Source organism: Podarcis vaucheri (assembly GCF_965113315.1).
Source record: "Podarcis vaucheri genome assembly, chromosome: 6".
Taxonomy (NCBI): Eukaryota; Metazoa; Chordata; class Lepidosauria; order Squamata; family Lacertidae; genus Podarcis; species Podarcis vaucheri.
Window position 1 is genome coordinate 40,968,998 of NC_138764.1, and position 17,748 is coordinate 40,986,745.

The window sequence follows — 17,748 nt, forward strand, 5'->3', positions numbered from 1 at the left end:
TGAATATATATTCATTAGCCTCGGCAATAGCAAATGCTATCATTTATATTATGTTACAGAGTTCCATTATAAACCTCTTTATTCATTTGCTCGTCTCTTTATCCTTTTGGGCTCAGACCTTTATATGCTTGCCGTACAGTCATAGGGCATTGTGCTTTTGTTTTAAATAAAACATATTAAAAGGGCCTCTTTTTAGTGAAATTCTGATGTTAATTCCTCAAATCATATATTTGAGGGGGGAGAATTGACATATTTGTGCTTTTAAAGTAGCAAGATTTTTAAATTACACGGTCTTTTGCAGTTCTGCACTACTGTCTGTGTTTAGAAATGCTGCTTTGTACCTGTTTATTTGGTTCCCTTTTTAAGATCTATTGAAAACCCTTTCTGGACTTAGGAAATAGTTCTAGATGAGCTGAAAGAGGATTGCAAAGACTTTTGTTGTCAGAACAGAGCAGGAGAAATCGCAGTGTCCACTTATCTGTCGAATAATCAGACTACTCCAAAACCTCATTCCACAACTCTTACTCCTTCAGCCCCTTACTCTTTGCTTTCTCATTTTGATTGCTGTACATTTTCCGACACTGATTGTGGTCCGAGGACCTGACCCCCGCAATGTGAAATGAATACGCAAGGACACGTGATATAAGGTTAATGGGCAAGAATAGGCCACAACTTTATTGATTACAGCAGTGAAAAGGTATTGGCTTAGGCATTGGATGTCTAAAACGAAGGGGGTTTATTCACCAGTAGGTGGAGCCTTTTGATGCTAATCTCCCCTGATGTCACCGAGGGTCGTGCCATGGCCTCCCGCCACGCAGGCATCGGACAGAGTACACGGCCGCCAGATTCCTTTAACGGAATACCCAAAAATTGAAGGCATAAGCGATGGCCACACCTAGCCCTTCAACACACCACAACACATTATTCCAATGCCTAACCTACCCACCAATACCACGAAAGTTGTGACGATTGCTACGAGGTAGGCTAAAAAACCAAAAAGCCTAATGCCAAATGGAAAAATTCCTACCAGGCCCCCTGGACAACCAGGGCGACCAACCTAAGGTCCATAGACGACGGCGAAGAATGAGGCTGAGGAGAGGCTGGCGCCGCAGCAAAAGGCTGCTGTACACACCCCCTCGGAGGCACCTGGTTGGGTGCCTGCCGAGGGGCGTGGGAGCCAGCCGGGAGAGAGGAGGAGGCAGGGGGCAAACACCCCCTGCTAGGGGCGGAGCTTGGGCTCCCACCCACAACCACTCCCCTCTCTTCCAGGGAGGAGAGTCTAGATTCACTCACGCTTTTTGGTTGGAAAAACATGACCAAGTGGCTGCTAAAGCACTTTATTTTAAGGATAATGAAGAGAATACAGAGTTCAGTTCTCGGGGACTGCCCCCTGGTGCTATACTGGATATGTTGCCTGCAGGCACAAAGCACTACGTGCTCAAGGGACAATTTTGTCTTTTCATTTCCAGCCAGGTAAATTTTATGTCTAGTACTAGTATGGCTTTCTTTCTTGCCCTTTGTCTCCTGTTTCTTGCTTGCTGCCTTGCCACTGGTACTAACTGATCCTCCCAGGCCTTTCTGTATAGTTGGCACTTGCTCTCAACTTTTCACTGCCAACCCATATTCCAGCCATCTTCTGCTGCTGTCCACAACTCATTCTCTTCTGCTGTCTGATAACAGACCAAACAAAGCTCCTTTGCTCAGGAACATATGGGAGTTTGGTTTAAGATGCAAAGCTGAAGTGCATCTAATTGAGATGTACCAAAAGAAGGATTGACTGCTTGTCCTGTTTAAAGAGTGTCTATTCCCAACCGGCACACCTCTCTTTAATTGCCTCTGATGGAAGCAGAATAGTGTAGTGTACAAAAGCAGCTGGTTTTATAAGAGAAACAAGTCTAACGTTTGACACCCATGTGGCCATTCAGCATAAATATTCTATTAGTTGTGCAATTAAAATGTGTAGCTTCATAAGGAAGAGCAATGCTCCACATTGATTTGCAGGGATCAAGTGAGAAATCTTTTGGTGTGTTGATCCCTGTAATGAGCAATCTTGCCATACAAGGACAAAAAACTCAATTTTCCAGCTGTCATCATTGCATAGAAAAAGCAAAAATGTCGAATACTGGATTCACCTATGATTAAAGCCTCTTTGAGGGAAGTTCCACCAGGAATGAGCTTGGTTCATCGTATCTTTTCCTATAATTATAGCTTGAAATGCAAACAAATGCTGTCTCACAAACATTTTATATGTATTGCTTTATGAGTGTAAGCTGGCCCCACTGAGCCCAGTGCAGCTATTCACACATATCAAGTTGTTTGCATGCATTAGAGTTTGCAGAATAGAATCTGAATACATGCAGTTCCTTAGAGTAGCCTGGTACGGTAAGAATACAACAGGGATTGTGGTTGACAAAGGTTAGGAGGAGACACTTCCCAAAAGAGATGCAGCTTGGGGGAAGGGGAGGGAATCAATTTAATTAGAATGGATTCTTTTCATAGATAGCTTAAACCAACACACCAAATTCACTGCCTAAAATATGATTTTCTATCAATATTGATATAATGACATAAAACTCTAAGAACAGTCTTTTTTCGGTTCCATCCTACAAATTTGAGAGAGAGAGATGCAATTTTTATTTATGGACCATTGTTGATTAGGATGGGAAACCCAAAGCACATTTATTATGGAAATGTTTGCATTGAAGTCAGCACCATTGTTCCATTTTAAGTGTGTTGTGGACTGGAGCTTTAATCTCTATTGAATTCCTTAAGACTTTGTCGTTAGTACTGCAATAAAAATGTGATTAAAAGATGAGAGGCTTGAAAGGCAGTGGGAAGGGGCAATGCACCCCAGGATTTCGAATGTGACCTTGTTGATTAACACCTCAAAAGCCAATTTAATTAATTTATTTCATTTCCAGTTTTCATTATATGGTATGTTGTTGTTGTTTTTTTAAAAAAATATATCTTTGTGTTAATGTAATAATCCTGGGGAGGGTTCCAATGGGGTCAGATGGGCTCAGTCATGCAGCATGGCAAATGGCAATACCTCCGTCTCCTGAGTCACTAGAGTCCATCTCAAATTTGGACACCTTGCTTGTTAGGCCATCCTTGCCTCTGGAACCACTGGAGCCCAACTCAAGTTCAGCCTCTTAGGAGGAGGTGATTGCCCTATCTATTCTGTTTGCTCTAGAGGAGTCTCTGACACCTCCTCCATCACCTACTAGGTCACAGAGAAGGCAGGCCAGGCATGAACAGACAGGCCAGGCCCAGCCTTCCTGGAGGAGTGAGCATTTGCTTGCCAAGTCTAAGGAACAGCCTTGTTGGTTGCACTAAATTAGCCCCCCCCCCACTCAAAATTACAGGGGGCATGTCACTTGTTGGATCAATGTCTTCAGTTGTCTAACTATGCGCTGTACCTGCTGTGCCTTTCAACTTTATCCTGCTTATGTATCGCACTGATATGAGTATTAAATATTTTGGTAGAAATTGTAATCTGAGTTTGAGTTCTTCATCCAGTAGGAGCCAGGACAGTGATTTGGATATTTGGATACAGAATTTGGAAACAACAACAACAACCACCACACCTTATGCAGTTTACCTATATAGAGAACCATTTTAATGTTTAATGTTTTATTATGTTTTTTATATCTGTCAGAAGCTGCCCAGAGTGGCTGGGGCAACCCAGGCAGATGGGTGGGGTACAATTATTATTATTATTATTATTATTATTATTATTATTATTATTATTATTAGTTTGGCAGTATAACATTTCATAGATAGGCAAAAGTGCACAGCAATTTTTAAAAATGAGAAATTTAGATGTGGAACCATTTCTTATACCTTGAAATATATTATAGCAATGAAGAACATTTTATGATGCTACAGTGGTGCCCCGCAAGATGAATGCCTCACAAGACAGAAAACCCGCTAGACGAAAGGGTTTTCCGTTTTGGAGGTGCTTCACAAAACGAATCTCCTATGGGCTTGCTTCGCAAGACAAAAATGTCTTGCGAGTTCCTGCGGGGTTTTTTTCCTCCCCCCCCTTTTTCCCAAGCCGCTAAGCTGCTTATCAGCTGATCCTAAGCCGCTAAGCCACTTAACAGCTGATCCACTGAGCTGCTTATCAGCTGATCTGCTAAGCCGCTTAACAGCTGATCTGCTAAGCCACTTATCAGCTGATCCGCTAAGCCGCTAAACCGCTTATCAGCTGATCCGCTAAGCCCGCTAAGCCGCTAATAGCGCTAATCCGCTAAACCACTAATGGGCTTGCTTCGCAAGACGAAAAAACCGCAAGACGAAGAGACTCGCGGAACGGATTCTTTTCGTCTTGCGAGGCACCACTGTATTTGGTTTGCAGCAAATAGTATAGAGGAAGAAATGTCTGGTTCATAGTTAAGGCATCAAGAAATAAGGAACTAAGAAGAGGCCTGCCAGTGGCCCATTTAGTGCAGCATTCTGTTCTCAAAGTGGTCAATTGGGTGCCTACAGGAAATAGCCTGTGGGCAGGACCTGAGTTCAGTTTTTTAATACCATAAACATTGTGGAAAGATGTTAAGCATTCAGTCATTTAATGTGAATCGTCACGTAAATACTACATAAGCAAGGAGTGCCTTGAATAAATGGATTTTACAAAAAGAGAAATTTATTGTCTTTACACTTCCAATATCATTTGCCCACCTACATTTTTTTTAATACTTTTGGGAGATATGAATGTTTGCTACTTCATCCATGAAAGCTAGATTTCACATAATCTAATAAATAAATAAAGCCTGATATTGTGAGCTCCTTTTTCATTAATTGCTCTATAACTTTGGTTCGTGGGACGCGGGTGGCACTGTGGGTTAAACCACAGAGCCTAGGACTTGCCCATCAGAAGGTCGGCGGTTCGAATCCCTGCGACGGAGTGAGCTCCCATTGCTTGGTCCCTGCTCCTGCCAACCTAGCAGTTCGAAAGCACGTCAAAGTGCAAGTAGATAAATAGGTACCGCTCCGGCGGGAAGGTAAACGGCGTTTCCATGCGCTGCTCTGGTTCGCCAGAAGTGGCGTAGTCATGCTGGCCACATGACCTGGAAGCTGTACACCGGCTCCCTCTGCCAATAAAGCGAGATGAGCGCCGCAACCCTAGAGTCAGTCATGACTGGACCTAATGGTCAGGGGTCCCTTTACCTTTTTAACTTTGGTTCACTTTCTGTGCAGCATTCCAACATTTAACCAAGTCAGTCGTGGACAATAAAGTTATTTCACGTAATATTACATAATAATAAGAAAATGGCAACAACTAATAACTAGAACAGTGAAACTGTTAAGACAGACAAGCACGGTCTCCCTCAAATTAACAAAAGGCCAATTTAAGGGGTCTGACTTTCTGTTACAGTTACATATTCATTTTTTCATGCGTTTCTTTCTTGACAAGATGTGACGGCTCATTCATTTTTGTGTGTGCATGTTGAGGTTGGCACTAAATGTGTACTTCAATGCTGCTTAGTGTGTTGACTCTTCTTTTGGGTGGTTTGGTACATTTCCAGATTCTAGCTAGCTGTATTCGGGGGGGGGGGGCGGGACGGGATGGGACGGGACGACGACTTCAAAAAGTGTTTTGAACCAGGATATTGTGGATGATATAATGAGAAGCTTATGTTGAAACAGGGGTGGTGTTTTTAAAAAATGTGAACATAAACAAAAATCCTAAATGCATGTTGAGGGCTATGTGAATTATCCTCAAGTTAAGTGTGTTATAAAAGGAAGGACATTTGTTCCCAACTTTTCACATAATTATTGTTTTTCATAGCTCCCTTGAGTTGTAGTCACACTGAAAATAACAGCTCCAGCAAAATCGCATTTCATCTTCATTGAAACCTAGATAAATCTGCAAATTATGTGGTGTAAAATTATTTTTATAGGATACGGGAAGGCAAGGCTGTGAATAGAGCTTCTTATTTCATTTTAACATTTGCAATTAAGACTTTCAATGGGTAGTTTGAGAGAAAAGTAGCTTCAAATGCAAGGCAGCAGTGCTTAATGGGTTTTTATTTCTCTCACAAGCCCACATTGAAGAAACACGTTGGGAAAGAGTGATAATTTTAAGACAAATGAAAGAACTATACTGCATGTTTTCTCGAAAAGAAAATTGCTCTGTCTTTCCTGATTTACCTAGTTGTAGGCTGGCAAAACTTAACAAACCCGTGTTAATTCTTTGGTTCTGCAAATGGTTGCCTATTGTGCAGACTTGTTGTATACAGTACTTTGAAACAGTGGGAGGAAGCTCACAAAACTGGTGACTCTGAGAATGGCTGCTTACCCAGTTGTGGGGTAGGCAGCTATTTTGGCCTGTCACAGAGAACTTGCACTCCCAGGGAACAATTCCTGGGAACAACGACAGGCAGACTGGGGGATTCCCAGCCCAGCCGCTGTGGATTGGTGGGCTTTCCCACCAGCTGCTTGATTTAAATTCCAGCTGGTCCGGCCAGACTGAGTGGATGGGGGTTGGGAGCACATAAAGGCCAGCTGTGCCCAACCCTAGGGTCTCTGTCCAAAAACCTTCAGCAGCTTGGGAGAGTCATCTGTACAGACCTGCATCTTGCAGAGGACCCATTAATCCTGGGTCTGACCCTGCCATGTGGCAGCCCGCTACCAGTGGGGCTGGAAGGATATACACCCAATGCCTAAGCCAAGCGCAACAACCTACATGTGGAATCAATAAAGTTGTGGCCAATTTTTTAATCCTGGAATGTTGTCCCGTCCAGTTTGTTCTCTTTCACAGGCTAGGCCTTGCCTAGGGGTGTGTGTGCCCGATGTGCCCTTGCCTGGGGGGGGGGTCATTGTGAGTGGGTCCACAATTCTTTTTCATTCCTTACAGCTTCTCTAGTCATTTGCACATACAGTGGTACCTCGGGTTACATATGCTTCAGGTTACATAACCCAGAAATATTACCTTAGGTTAAGAACTTTGCTTCAGGATGAGAACAGAAATCGTGCTCCAGTGGCGTGGCAGCAGCGGGAGGCCCCATTAGCTAAGGTGGTGCTTCAGGTTAAGAACAGTTTCAGGTTAAGAATGGACCTCCGGAACGAATTAAGTACTAAACCCGAGTTACCACTGTATATCAAATATTAAGCACAAAATATATAGTTGCTTACAACAGTGCAAGTTGTGTCTACAGCACTTTCTCCCTTCCAGTTTGTACAACTCACCACACAATTTCAGGGTCATGTTTGGTTCTTATGTATATATAGTCAGACATAAAATGCTGCCTTATGCTAGTAAACCAGTGGTCTATCTAGCCCAGTGTTGTCTACCAGTATAGCAGCAGGTCTCAAGCAGTAGGCTAGCCCTTTCCAGCATGCTACTGGATTTTTTTGACATCTGTTGCCAGGGATTGAATCTAGTACATTATGCAAGTAAAGCATGTGTTCTAGAATAGAGTTGTGAGTGTTTTTTCCACATCCCCCCCCCAACAAGGAACAGAATTCCTTGAGGTCTGGTGTGATTCTGTGTCTTCTTTGACTGTGATTCCCTGTCCTAGTCCCTCAGCTCACCCTGTTGCTCAGTTCCTGGTTCACTTCTGGCTGCTTTCTCCAACTTAACCTTGACAACATGATGGTTTAATGGAGTGGACACAGTTATATCGTTCATAGTGATACAGATACAGGCTGTGTACACAACATTCATTTAAAGTACACATGTATCTGCATAGAATCCAGATAACCGTCTTTTATCTCTCATAGAGCTGCGGTTCCTTGACAGTCTTGAGGTTGCTGGGGGGCTTTGTGGGGGGAGTACTTTAAATGTATGGTGTGTATACTGCCACAGTTTCACGTGATTTCTCTTCCTTAAACTAAACTTGAACCACTTATGCAAGCTGTCCTGTGAATCAAACTAAGCAATAAATTAGTGAGGTTTTTCATAAGAGTTTAACATAGGATAACAGATTATTCCTGACTTTCTGTTTTGTTTACTATGCTGTATCTTTATAATATTTTATTTTAAATGCAGGTGAACCAAGGAAATTTGACCCAAAGTTCAGAGGACCTATTCACAACAGGTAAATACTTCTGATTTAGTATATTAAACTCCTGCATTGTTTTTCTGTGAACAGAAGAAAAATATGCACTTAACTGAAAAAATTGTATCAGTTTTTATTTGTTTCCAGATGTTGTCTCTTTCTGTACTTTGGAAGTGAGGGGGAACTTTTTTCTTCCAATATAATTATGATGATGCTGATGCTGATGTAAGAGATTCACAGAGTCTGCATGTTCCTCTTGCCATATGAGGGCTTTCATAAACGGCATGTCCATTGAGGGGTTGTCTACCCTACTTCAACTATAATGTTTAGGAACTGTTACTATGTGAAGTCCACCAGCTGAACTGGTGTGAAAATCACACTAAGCCAAACTATGACTTGGTGGGACTGTGCAAGCTGGCATACACCTGGAAAGGAGCTCACAGCTACTTTGCTCCTTCCCCTTCCTTTTACTGCCACACTAAGGTTTGGCTTAGCATGTTCTCTGAACCCGGGCTCATGGGCTCATTACCAGTAAACAGATCTTGAGGCATGGCTCAATAAAAAATGTGGTCCCATTTTTGAAAGAAGAATTATGAGGCATTTTGCACTGCTCATCATTGCTTTCTTGGTTTGGTGTACAAGTACAGTAGTGACATTTCAAGCCGTTCGAGAAATAGCATGCTAATATTTTCCAATGTGGGAGGTGCCATTTCCCCAGTACAACCTAAATGCTAAGTTTTTCTATGGTAAGAAAAGTGGATATGGGTGACTAATAGTGCACATCTTCAAGATACTGTCAATTCACTTAAGCATGAAGCTGCGTGTTCATGAGATCAAGCTATTTCAAAAGGTAGATAACAAGCATAGGAATTAAATATTGCCACATCTCGTGCTGCCATTGCTCATGAATCACACGAGCACATCAAAAATAAAATCACATTTGAAATATAAGGTATTCTTAGAACCATTTGTGAATGCATTCTTTACTAGGGAGTGCTTAAATGTGGTGTGATTAAGCAATCCCACTTTACTTTGTTTTAACTATCATGATATATAATGTGCCTGAAGAGCACTGAAGATGGAAAGCCAGTAGAGAAGCATTACAAGCAATGTACTTTAACCTATAGCAGGCGTATAAGACGAAAACCAATGAAATATTATAAAAAAATTCAAAGGGCTGCAACAGGCATCCCCAAACTCGGCCCTCCAGATGTTTTGGGACTACAACTCCCATCATCCCTAGCTAACAGGACCAGTGGTCAGGGATGATGGGAGTTGTAGTCCCAAAACATCTGGAGGGCCAAGTTTGCCTATGCCTGACCTATAGTCTTCACTTGAGGCAGAATTCCTATTAAGCTTAATAGGATGCTTGGTATCTTTCAAAAACTGCATGCTGCATAGCAGTTTATTTGCAGTTATCTTCTGATTTTAGACCCCTGCTTTATACCATGACGCCCTAATACAAACATATAGTTACCATGACAATAGCTGCAGATACTGCAGTTATTTGTATTGTGCTTCATGTGCACGACCACAGAATATTATGGCTATTATGCAATTAACATTTAAATGTGGTGTATTTTATAAAACACTCGGGAGAAATGCTATATGGGGAGTTTGCATTTCCCACCCAAACACAGTCCCACATACAATTAAGACATAATCAAGAGCTTTATTTTGTCATGTTGCCTTTCTTTAAAAACAAGGATCATTTGTCCTTGGTACATACATTATTTTTGGACCTGATTATACTGTGTGACTGCAGTGCCCCATGATTAAAAATATATCACTATTATTTCAGACATTGGACAATATTTTAGCTCTCTAATTGCCAAGAAAGGTGGCGTGTTTAGTGCTAACACTGGCATATTTAGTTGCTGCTAGTGTTTCTTATCTCACCCTCCCCGCTTTCAGTGAATGCTGATATTTTGGTGGAAGGGGTGATGATCTTCTGCCCATTTTTTATGGCCCTGAGTTTAACTTTAAAGAGCTGAGCTCACACATTATATTTGGTGTATAACTCAAAGTGTGTGTGTGTAGTACACTCTACTAATTTACACCTGTTCCTAAAATAAGCAATGTAACATATGCAAGGGTAAAGGAAAATATCAATCTATACTTAATTTTTAGGTGGGCAGTTCTAACAAGCTTTTGGCTACATGTGTTGGGGAAGTGGGATCTCAGCTGTCCATCATAAGTACCTGATTCATCTCCAAGTCTGCTGGATGCTTACACATGAGTGTCTTCTTTGCATAGTGTCTACAAGTAAGAAATCTAACACATGTAGGCTTGAATTTTATGACGAATATGGAAAAAATGTGCACGATTAATTTATTTGCCTGTACACATTGTAAAGCAAGACACAGTTACATGGTTGTCTAACAGTTTCAGTCGAGGCAGTCATTTGTTTTGGTGAGGCAGGAGCGATTCCACTGCCTGACCATGGATATCCAGTATGTTTGTCAGATCCAGCCCAAGGTCATCTATTGATTAACGTTGACAGAAGGTTATTTTCCTATGATACTTATCATCTTTTTAGTATAGGAAGCTTTTTGAGATGTCAGTACAGTTCCAGAATCTGTAATAATATTTAATCAAGACTACCAAAAGGCCAAACCTAAAGCAGAATGACGTTTTATTTTATTTTTTCAGGTATACTATAATTATATGCAAAATAAAAACCCATTTGCAATAGAAGTTTACCAGAAATAGACACCTGAAAAGTTTTCCGATAAGGCTTGTTGGAACCATTTATAGTCCATAGAAGATCTGTATAGAAGATTGCACATGTAAGATTAGTGTATAGGGTAGATGTGTATTTTGGTACATAAGAACATAGGAGGCTTATACCAAGTCACACCATTGGATAATCTAGCTCAGGATTACCTACACCAACAGACAGCTGCTCTCCAGAGTTTCAGTCAGGATTCGCTCTCACCCCTACCTGGGGATCTACGTTTTCTACTACCGAGCTCCATTTTCCTGACACATGGCTTCTTTCGTTGTCTTCTTGACTGCACCATACAAGAGGACACTGATGTACAAAAGCAACAGCCTATTAGTTGTGGCATCCTGTTTCCCACAGCAGCCAAGCATGTTGTTCCCAAAAGCCCCTATGGAGGACATCCTGACATAGGCAGCTGTCACATAACTGGTGGGCTCATCTACAGGTGCTCTCACTAGTAGCTGAGACCCAGACCTTCATGATGACCTGTGATAGGACCGATTGCAACAGAAGAAGAAGAAGAAGAGTTTGGATTTGATATCCCGCCTTTCACTCCCCTTCAGGAGTCTCAAAGCGGCTAGGGTTCATATCTGCAGGGGGACTGAGTTTCCTTTCCATAAAAGCAAGTTTCTGATATTCTTAGAAGGAAAGTTATGAAGCAAAATGTACAGGCAAACTTTTAAAGTAATTTCTGTGTGATGAGCTAACTTGGCTGCTTCTGCTTCTCACTCTTTTTGGCCAAAGAGAAAAGTGAGAGCTGTGATTGAAAAGTGGGTTGTTTGGTCTAGTACAGTGCAGTCCAACACAGAGCCCGAGGGGAACATTTGACACGTGTGTGCATGCACCCACCCACCCCTGCAGCCCTCATACTGTCTTCCCAAAGTCAGGCAAGCAGGGGGCTGGGATTGGGGAAGGAGGCATGAGGGCTCTGACAGAGTCCTAGAGGCTTCCAGCCTCCTTCCTAAAGCCTGGTGCCTTGCTTAGGTAGTTTTGGGAAGGCAGCATGAGGACTGGGGGGGGGAGCATCAGACTTGCGCCTTGGTTCCTCCCCACCCCCGCCATGTTAAAAGGCAGTGTGCAGCCCACAGATTCTGTGTTGAAGTACTCTTGCAGCCCACTTGGTGTAAAATGTTGGACCACCCTAGTGTAGTAGGTTCCTTCCAATGCAACTCTGGGCATAACTTAATGCATTGAATAGTCAAGACACCTGCTGTTCACTGCAGAGGAGTGGGGATGCAGAGAAGAAGAAGAAGAAGAAGAAGAAGAAGAAGAAGAAGAAGAAGAGTTGTTTGGATTTGATATCCCGCCTTTCACTCCCTTTAAGGAGTCTCAAAGCGGCTAACATTCACCTTTCCCTTCCTCCCCCACAACAAACACCCTGTGAGGTGAGTGAGGCTGAGAGACTTCAGAGAAGTGTGACTGGCCCAAGGTCACCCAGCAGCTGCATGTGGAGGAGCGGAGACGCGAACCCGGTTCCCCAGATTACGAGACTACCACTCTTAACCACTACACCACACTGAGAAGGCTTCAAGAAATCAAAACCTGTGCAAATTAAGACTTAGGTGAAATGGCTAAAATGTTTTGAATGCAAACACATTATTGAGAATATGTTGCAAATGTGCTTTTGTTGTTTTCCTGGAAAAGAGAAAAATGAGACCACCAGCAATTACTTATCAATTTTAGTTTTCTCTCTGTGGGGAAAAAATGGAAAAGATAATAACAATGGCACTGTGATGTTCAAAGCAACATTTTAAGTACATAATGTTCTTTTCTACCCGCCCATGTACTTTGTTATTATTAGTATTATAGTTGATATTTTGAAAATAGATAGAAGAGCCTTGAGTGAACATTTAGTGAGAGGTAACTATTGAACGTGATGAAGGAAGCTGCATTAATATTAATAAGGGAAATTGTATTAATGGAGCTCTTTCTGTGATAACTTCCCTAGTTATATAGGAAAAACATTTACAGATAAAATGAATAGCAGACAGATGCTAAATAATATTTTTATCAGTCGGCTTTTGTATCCTAAAGCTTGTATTTCTTTAGTATGTGGCCTGATCTTTATTGATTAACTTGAGTTATTTTTCAGCATATGTGGCAAATAGGGATCTGAATAGCCTGTCATGGACATATGCTATGTCTGAGATGAATATTCTTAATTTTTAAAAGTGATTCTGGAGAGGTGAAAGCTAATCATCTCCAAAACAGACTTTCTGAATAGTCAGGATTTTTAAAATCCTGTTTGGGGCCTTCCTGTATTATGGCACAATCTTATGTATGTCTGTTGAGGCATACAATCCATTGAATTCAATGGACCTTGCTTCCTGGTAAGCATTTGTTATTTTAGCCTTTGTCTTGTAGGCGATCTTACTGCACCAGAAATTGCACAGTGTCAGCAGAATGGCACCACAGTAAAATGTGACTGTGTGGTGATGTCACTTATGGTAAGTATGGGTGACTGGCAGCAAGGACAAAATCATTTAAATAAATGATGTCAACATTCTAGGTATAAAAGGCGAGTTTCTCCTGCACTGCTACAAATGTTTTTGAAAATTGATGAATAACCTTAGTTACAGCACAGTACGACAAACAGTACTAAAATGAGAAGTAGCTTGTGCTGTTGGGTGAAAGAGAGAAGGTGGAACTGCTCAGCACCTACTTTACCTCTGTCGTCATCAAAAAGTAAAGCATCCTTTACTTTACCCATCCTGGTGGTAACAGAATAAATGATGGAGAGAGCTGTAGCCTAAGGTAGGGAAAGAGGTGATACGGGAACACCTAGCTACTTAAAACGAATTCAGATCTCCGGGGGCTGATGAGCTTCAGCTTGGTTTATTCCCCTTCATTTTCCTAACAAAAATTCTATTAATTTCTACATGATGCATTTCCATAGGTTATATGTATTTATTGATTTAAAATATTTAAAATTCTCATATATCTCATTTCTTAATTGATTTAATTGATTCTCTCCGATTGGCAGCTAGCAATAAAGTTTAAAATAATTATAATGCAAAAGAGAGAAAAAAAGAATACTTAATTAAAAAACAAATACAGTCATACCTCGGGTTGAATGTGCTTCAGGTTGAGCGCTTTCGGGTTGCACTCCGCGGCAACCCAGAAGTAACGGAGCACGTTACTTCCAGATTTCGTCGCATGCGCATGCGCTCAAAGTGAAATCACATGCATGCACGGAAGTGGCAAAACATGACCTGCGCATGCGTAGATGCACCGTCACATCTTACATTCCATTCAGGATTTGAATGGGGCTCCGGAACGGATCCTGTTTGCATCCTGAGATACCACTGTACCAAGTACAGCTCCATCAGGCTTAAAGCAATTCATTTAACGGAGCTTAAAGCACATTTCCGTATGGAAGTCCATTCATGAGGGAACAAACTGGGCCTCTCTTCTGAGGTGACTTCCAGTGCCTTGGTACAGGTCCTAAGGAGGACCTTCCCCTGGTCCTGCCTATACTTATCTGTGGACCTTGAGTGCTATGTTGAAAATTTCATAGATGGGCATATTCGTGTGGGAAAAAGTAGTCCTTCAGATACCCAAACTGTAAAGAATTGGGACCAACATTTTGAGTTGATACCAGAAACAAATTGGACACGTGCAGTTGTTTCCAATAGTGGTATCACATAATCCCAGTAGTCACCCACCATTAACAGCCTGACCACTGCATTTTGAAGCAATTCTAATTTATCTTTCAGATGTTTTGAGTGGACACATAACATGTAACATGTGAATTTGACTAACGTGAGTTTGCAAACATAGATGCCGTACATGTACACTACTTAGGGAGCTGAAGCTGATTGCATCTTCCTTTGAAATGCACACTCAGTGGGAAAGGAGGATTCACCCTGTGTGTAGGGGGTGGATTTCAAGATTGAGCTATTGTACTTATCTGACCATACTGTTCCGATTATATATGTTAACTTCTATGTATCAGTTGTAGCCTGATTTGATAACGCTTACCGTAGATAAAAGGAAAGCCATGAAGCTGTTCTCCATTGAGATGTGCATTGTATGTCTAGTATTTGAATGGTAGAACACTGTTACACTATTGTACATAAGGGATTGTCTGTGCATCGGTGCTGTTGTTCCATTTCTAAATTTTAGCATCAGATTATAGTGCAGATGTTGCTGTTTTATGAATGATACATCATATTCTGGATACTACTGCACCAGTAATATAACAAGTGATGCAGTACTTGCTCCCAAAGGCTAATATTTCTCATAGAATTGGGGGTTTCATATACATGTCTACACTTTGGATGCTGGTGAGGGAGCATCAAAACTAGAGCTGTCAAGTAATTAAAGGCTTTTAGTTGATTAGCTGTCTTGCTTTTAATCAATTAATTAGACAAATTAAAGACAAGTGATGTTATTTCATGAAAACAGCACTTGAATTGAATTAAATTGATAAATAAATTAGCATATGGGAGATTATTTTAAATGCATTTGTTAGATCAGGTTTAGACTGTCACTTCTCCAGAGAGGAATACACACCCAGCTATCGGCCATTTGTATATGTTAATTTATTTAAATGTATATATATAGGGAATTGTCTGTTGTTTAGATAACTAGCGTAGAAAGCAGCTGTGTGATTATGCCTGACTGAGAGTTGATGCACTCGGATCATTTAGAAGAGTGAACTCAACTTTCACAGTGTGGGCCAAAGTTAAGTAATCCTGTTGATTTCATTGGGAGAATTAAGCACATCTTTAACTATCTCTCACTGAAACAGATGGGACTTATTTGCGCTTAACTTTAATACCCTCTGTGTTTTCCTCTTCGTACTTTAATGCATATCTAAATAATATTAAAACATTTGTTACTTTGTGATCTAATAAGCACAATAATTACATTTTGTTGGAAAATGCTAGATAACGTAACTACTTTATAGTCCCGGTATAACTGATTTGATGCTATTATCATTATCATTGCTTCATTATCCCTATACTGATTCCACTGAGGATCAGTAGGAAGAGAGAGCAGTACATGCATGTGCACACAAACATATCTAGATTCTGTACAGATGAATACTTGAACACTCTGAAGAGTACTGTTACCATAGTTTACCAGAATCACCAACAGCATGAATCATGATTACATAAATTAGATTCCTTCTCACTTTAATGCAATTCAGTCTTCAATAATGTTTCAGTTGGAATAGTTATTATTACTGTTATAAATATCAACAAACATTATGAATATAGATATTTCCTATTAGAAGCTAAGTTTAATCAGTACGCTCTTAGTAATAACTAAGAAAGCTATTGGCAATCTTTATATATGGAGAGAGAGAGAGAGAGATTAAGCTACAAATATTTTGTTTAACTGTTGGCTACACGAATCCTTTGGACTCATGCAATATACATTTATAATGGAAAATTTAGAGCTTTGCTCTGGCAGTGATGCACACTTGAACACACTACTGTTGAAATAGTGTGCATATAGTTTTATTTGCCAAATTTTCATCCCGCTTCTGATTGTCACCCTTGAAACGGCGTACAAAAGGTAAAAATGCACACGTAGAAACAAACATTGCACTAGAATATAAATAGTATACTGCTTATTATTTATTCCCATAATCTCTGTGATGCTCTTCAGTGTAAATATTTATCTGGGCCTCTGAGAAATCCCTACATTTAAAAAGTGTCTCAGTACAAAATAATAATATGGAGATTTTCACGTTCCCACCTCTGCCTCCTACCTATCAGAAGACAAATATTTCAGGCAGCATTTTTTTCATAGAAGTTTCCTAGTGGAGAAAATATACTTGGAATGAATCATAGAATCATAGAGTTGGAATAGACCACAAGGGCCATCGAGTCCAACCCCCTGCCAAGCAGGAAACACCATCAGAGCACTCCTGACATATGGTTGTCAAGCCTCTGCTTAAAGATCTCCAAAGAAGGAGACTCCACCACACTCCTTGGCAGCAAATTCCACTGTCGAACAGCTCTTACTGTCAGGAAGTTCTTCCTAATGTTTAGGTGGAATCTTCCTAATATTTAGGTGGGATTTAAGGGGGAAATCCTTAAATAAGAGACACGGGGGAATGATTAATGGACTTCAGTGTCTGTACACTAATGCGCAAAGCATGGGAAATAAACAAGATGAGCTTGAGCTCTTAGTACAGCAAACTAAATATGACATAATAGGCATCACTGAAACCTGGTGGGATAAGTCCCACGATTGGAATGTAATAATGGAGGGATACAATCTATTTCAGAGAAACAGACCAGACAAGAAAGGAGGAGGAGTGGCGTTATATGTCAGGGATGTGTATACCTGTGAAGAGATCCAAGATTTAGAACCTCAAAGCCAAAGTGAGAGCATTTGGGTCAAAATTAAGGGAGAGAAGAATAACAGAGACCTCATTGTGGGAGTTTACTATAGATCCCCAAGCCAAATGGAAGACATAGATGATGCCTTCCTGAAACAGATGGCCAAGCATGCAAAAGGAAGGGAGATAGTAGTAATGGGGGACTTCAATTACCCGGATATTTGTTGGATGTCAAACTCAGCCAAGAGCATAAGGTCAAACAGATTCCTCACTGGCCTTGCAGACAACTTCATTGTCCAGAAAGTGGGAGAAGCAACAAGAGGAACAGCCATTTTAGATCTGGTCCTAACCAATGTTGATGACCTGGTTAGTGGGGAGGGAGAAAGGTTGTTTTCTGCTGCTCCAGAGAAGCGGACATGGAGCAATGGATCCAAACTACAAGAAAGAAGATTCCACCTAAACATTAGGAAGAACTTCCTGACAGTAAGAGCTGTTCAACAGTGGAATTTCCTGCCAAGGAGTGTGGTGGAGTCTCCTTCTTTGGAGGTCTTTAAGCAGAGGCTTGACAACCATATGTCAAGAGTGCTCTGATAGTGTTTCCTGCTTGGCAGGGGGTTGGACTCGATGGCCCTTGTGGTCTATTCCAACTCTATGATTCTATGATTCTTTCTTGTAGTTTGGATCCATTGCTCCGTGTCCGCTTCTCTGGAGCAGCAGAAAAC

At 41.1% G+C, this 17,748-nt stretch overlaps 1 protein-coding gene across 3 annotated transcripts in view; it reads left to right on the top strand.

Moving 5' to 3' along the window:
- SLC44A5 (solute carrier family 44 member 5) overlaps window positions 1-17,748 on the top strand; it is a 161,157-nt gene that overhangs the window by 78,780 nt on the left and 64,629 nt on the right. For all 3 annotated transcript variants that reach the window (XM_082227253.1, XM_082227251.1, XM_082227252.1), the window contains exon 2: window positions 7,994-8,042. In XM_082227253.1, the coding sequence (XP_082083379.1) occupies window positions 7,994-8,042 (49 nt within the window). The remainder of the gene's footprint in view (window positions 1-7,993; window positions 8,043-17,748) is intronic.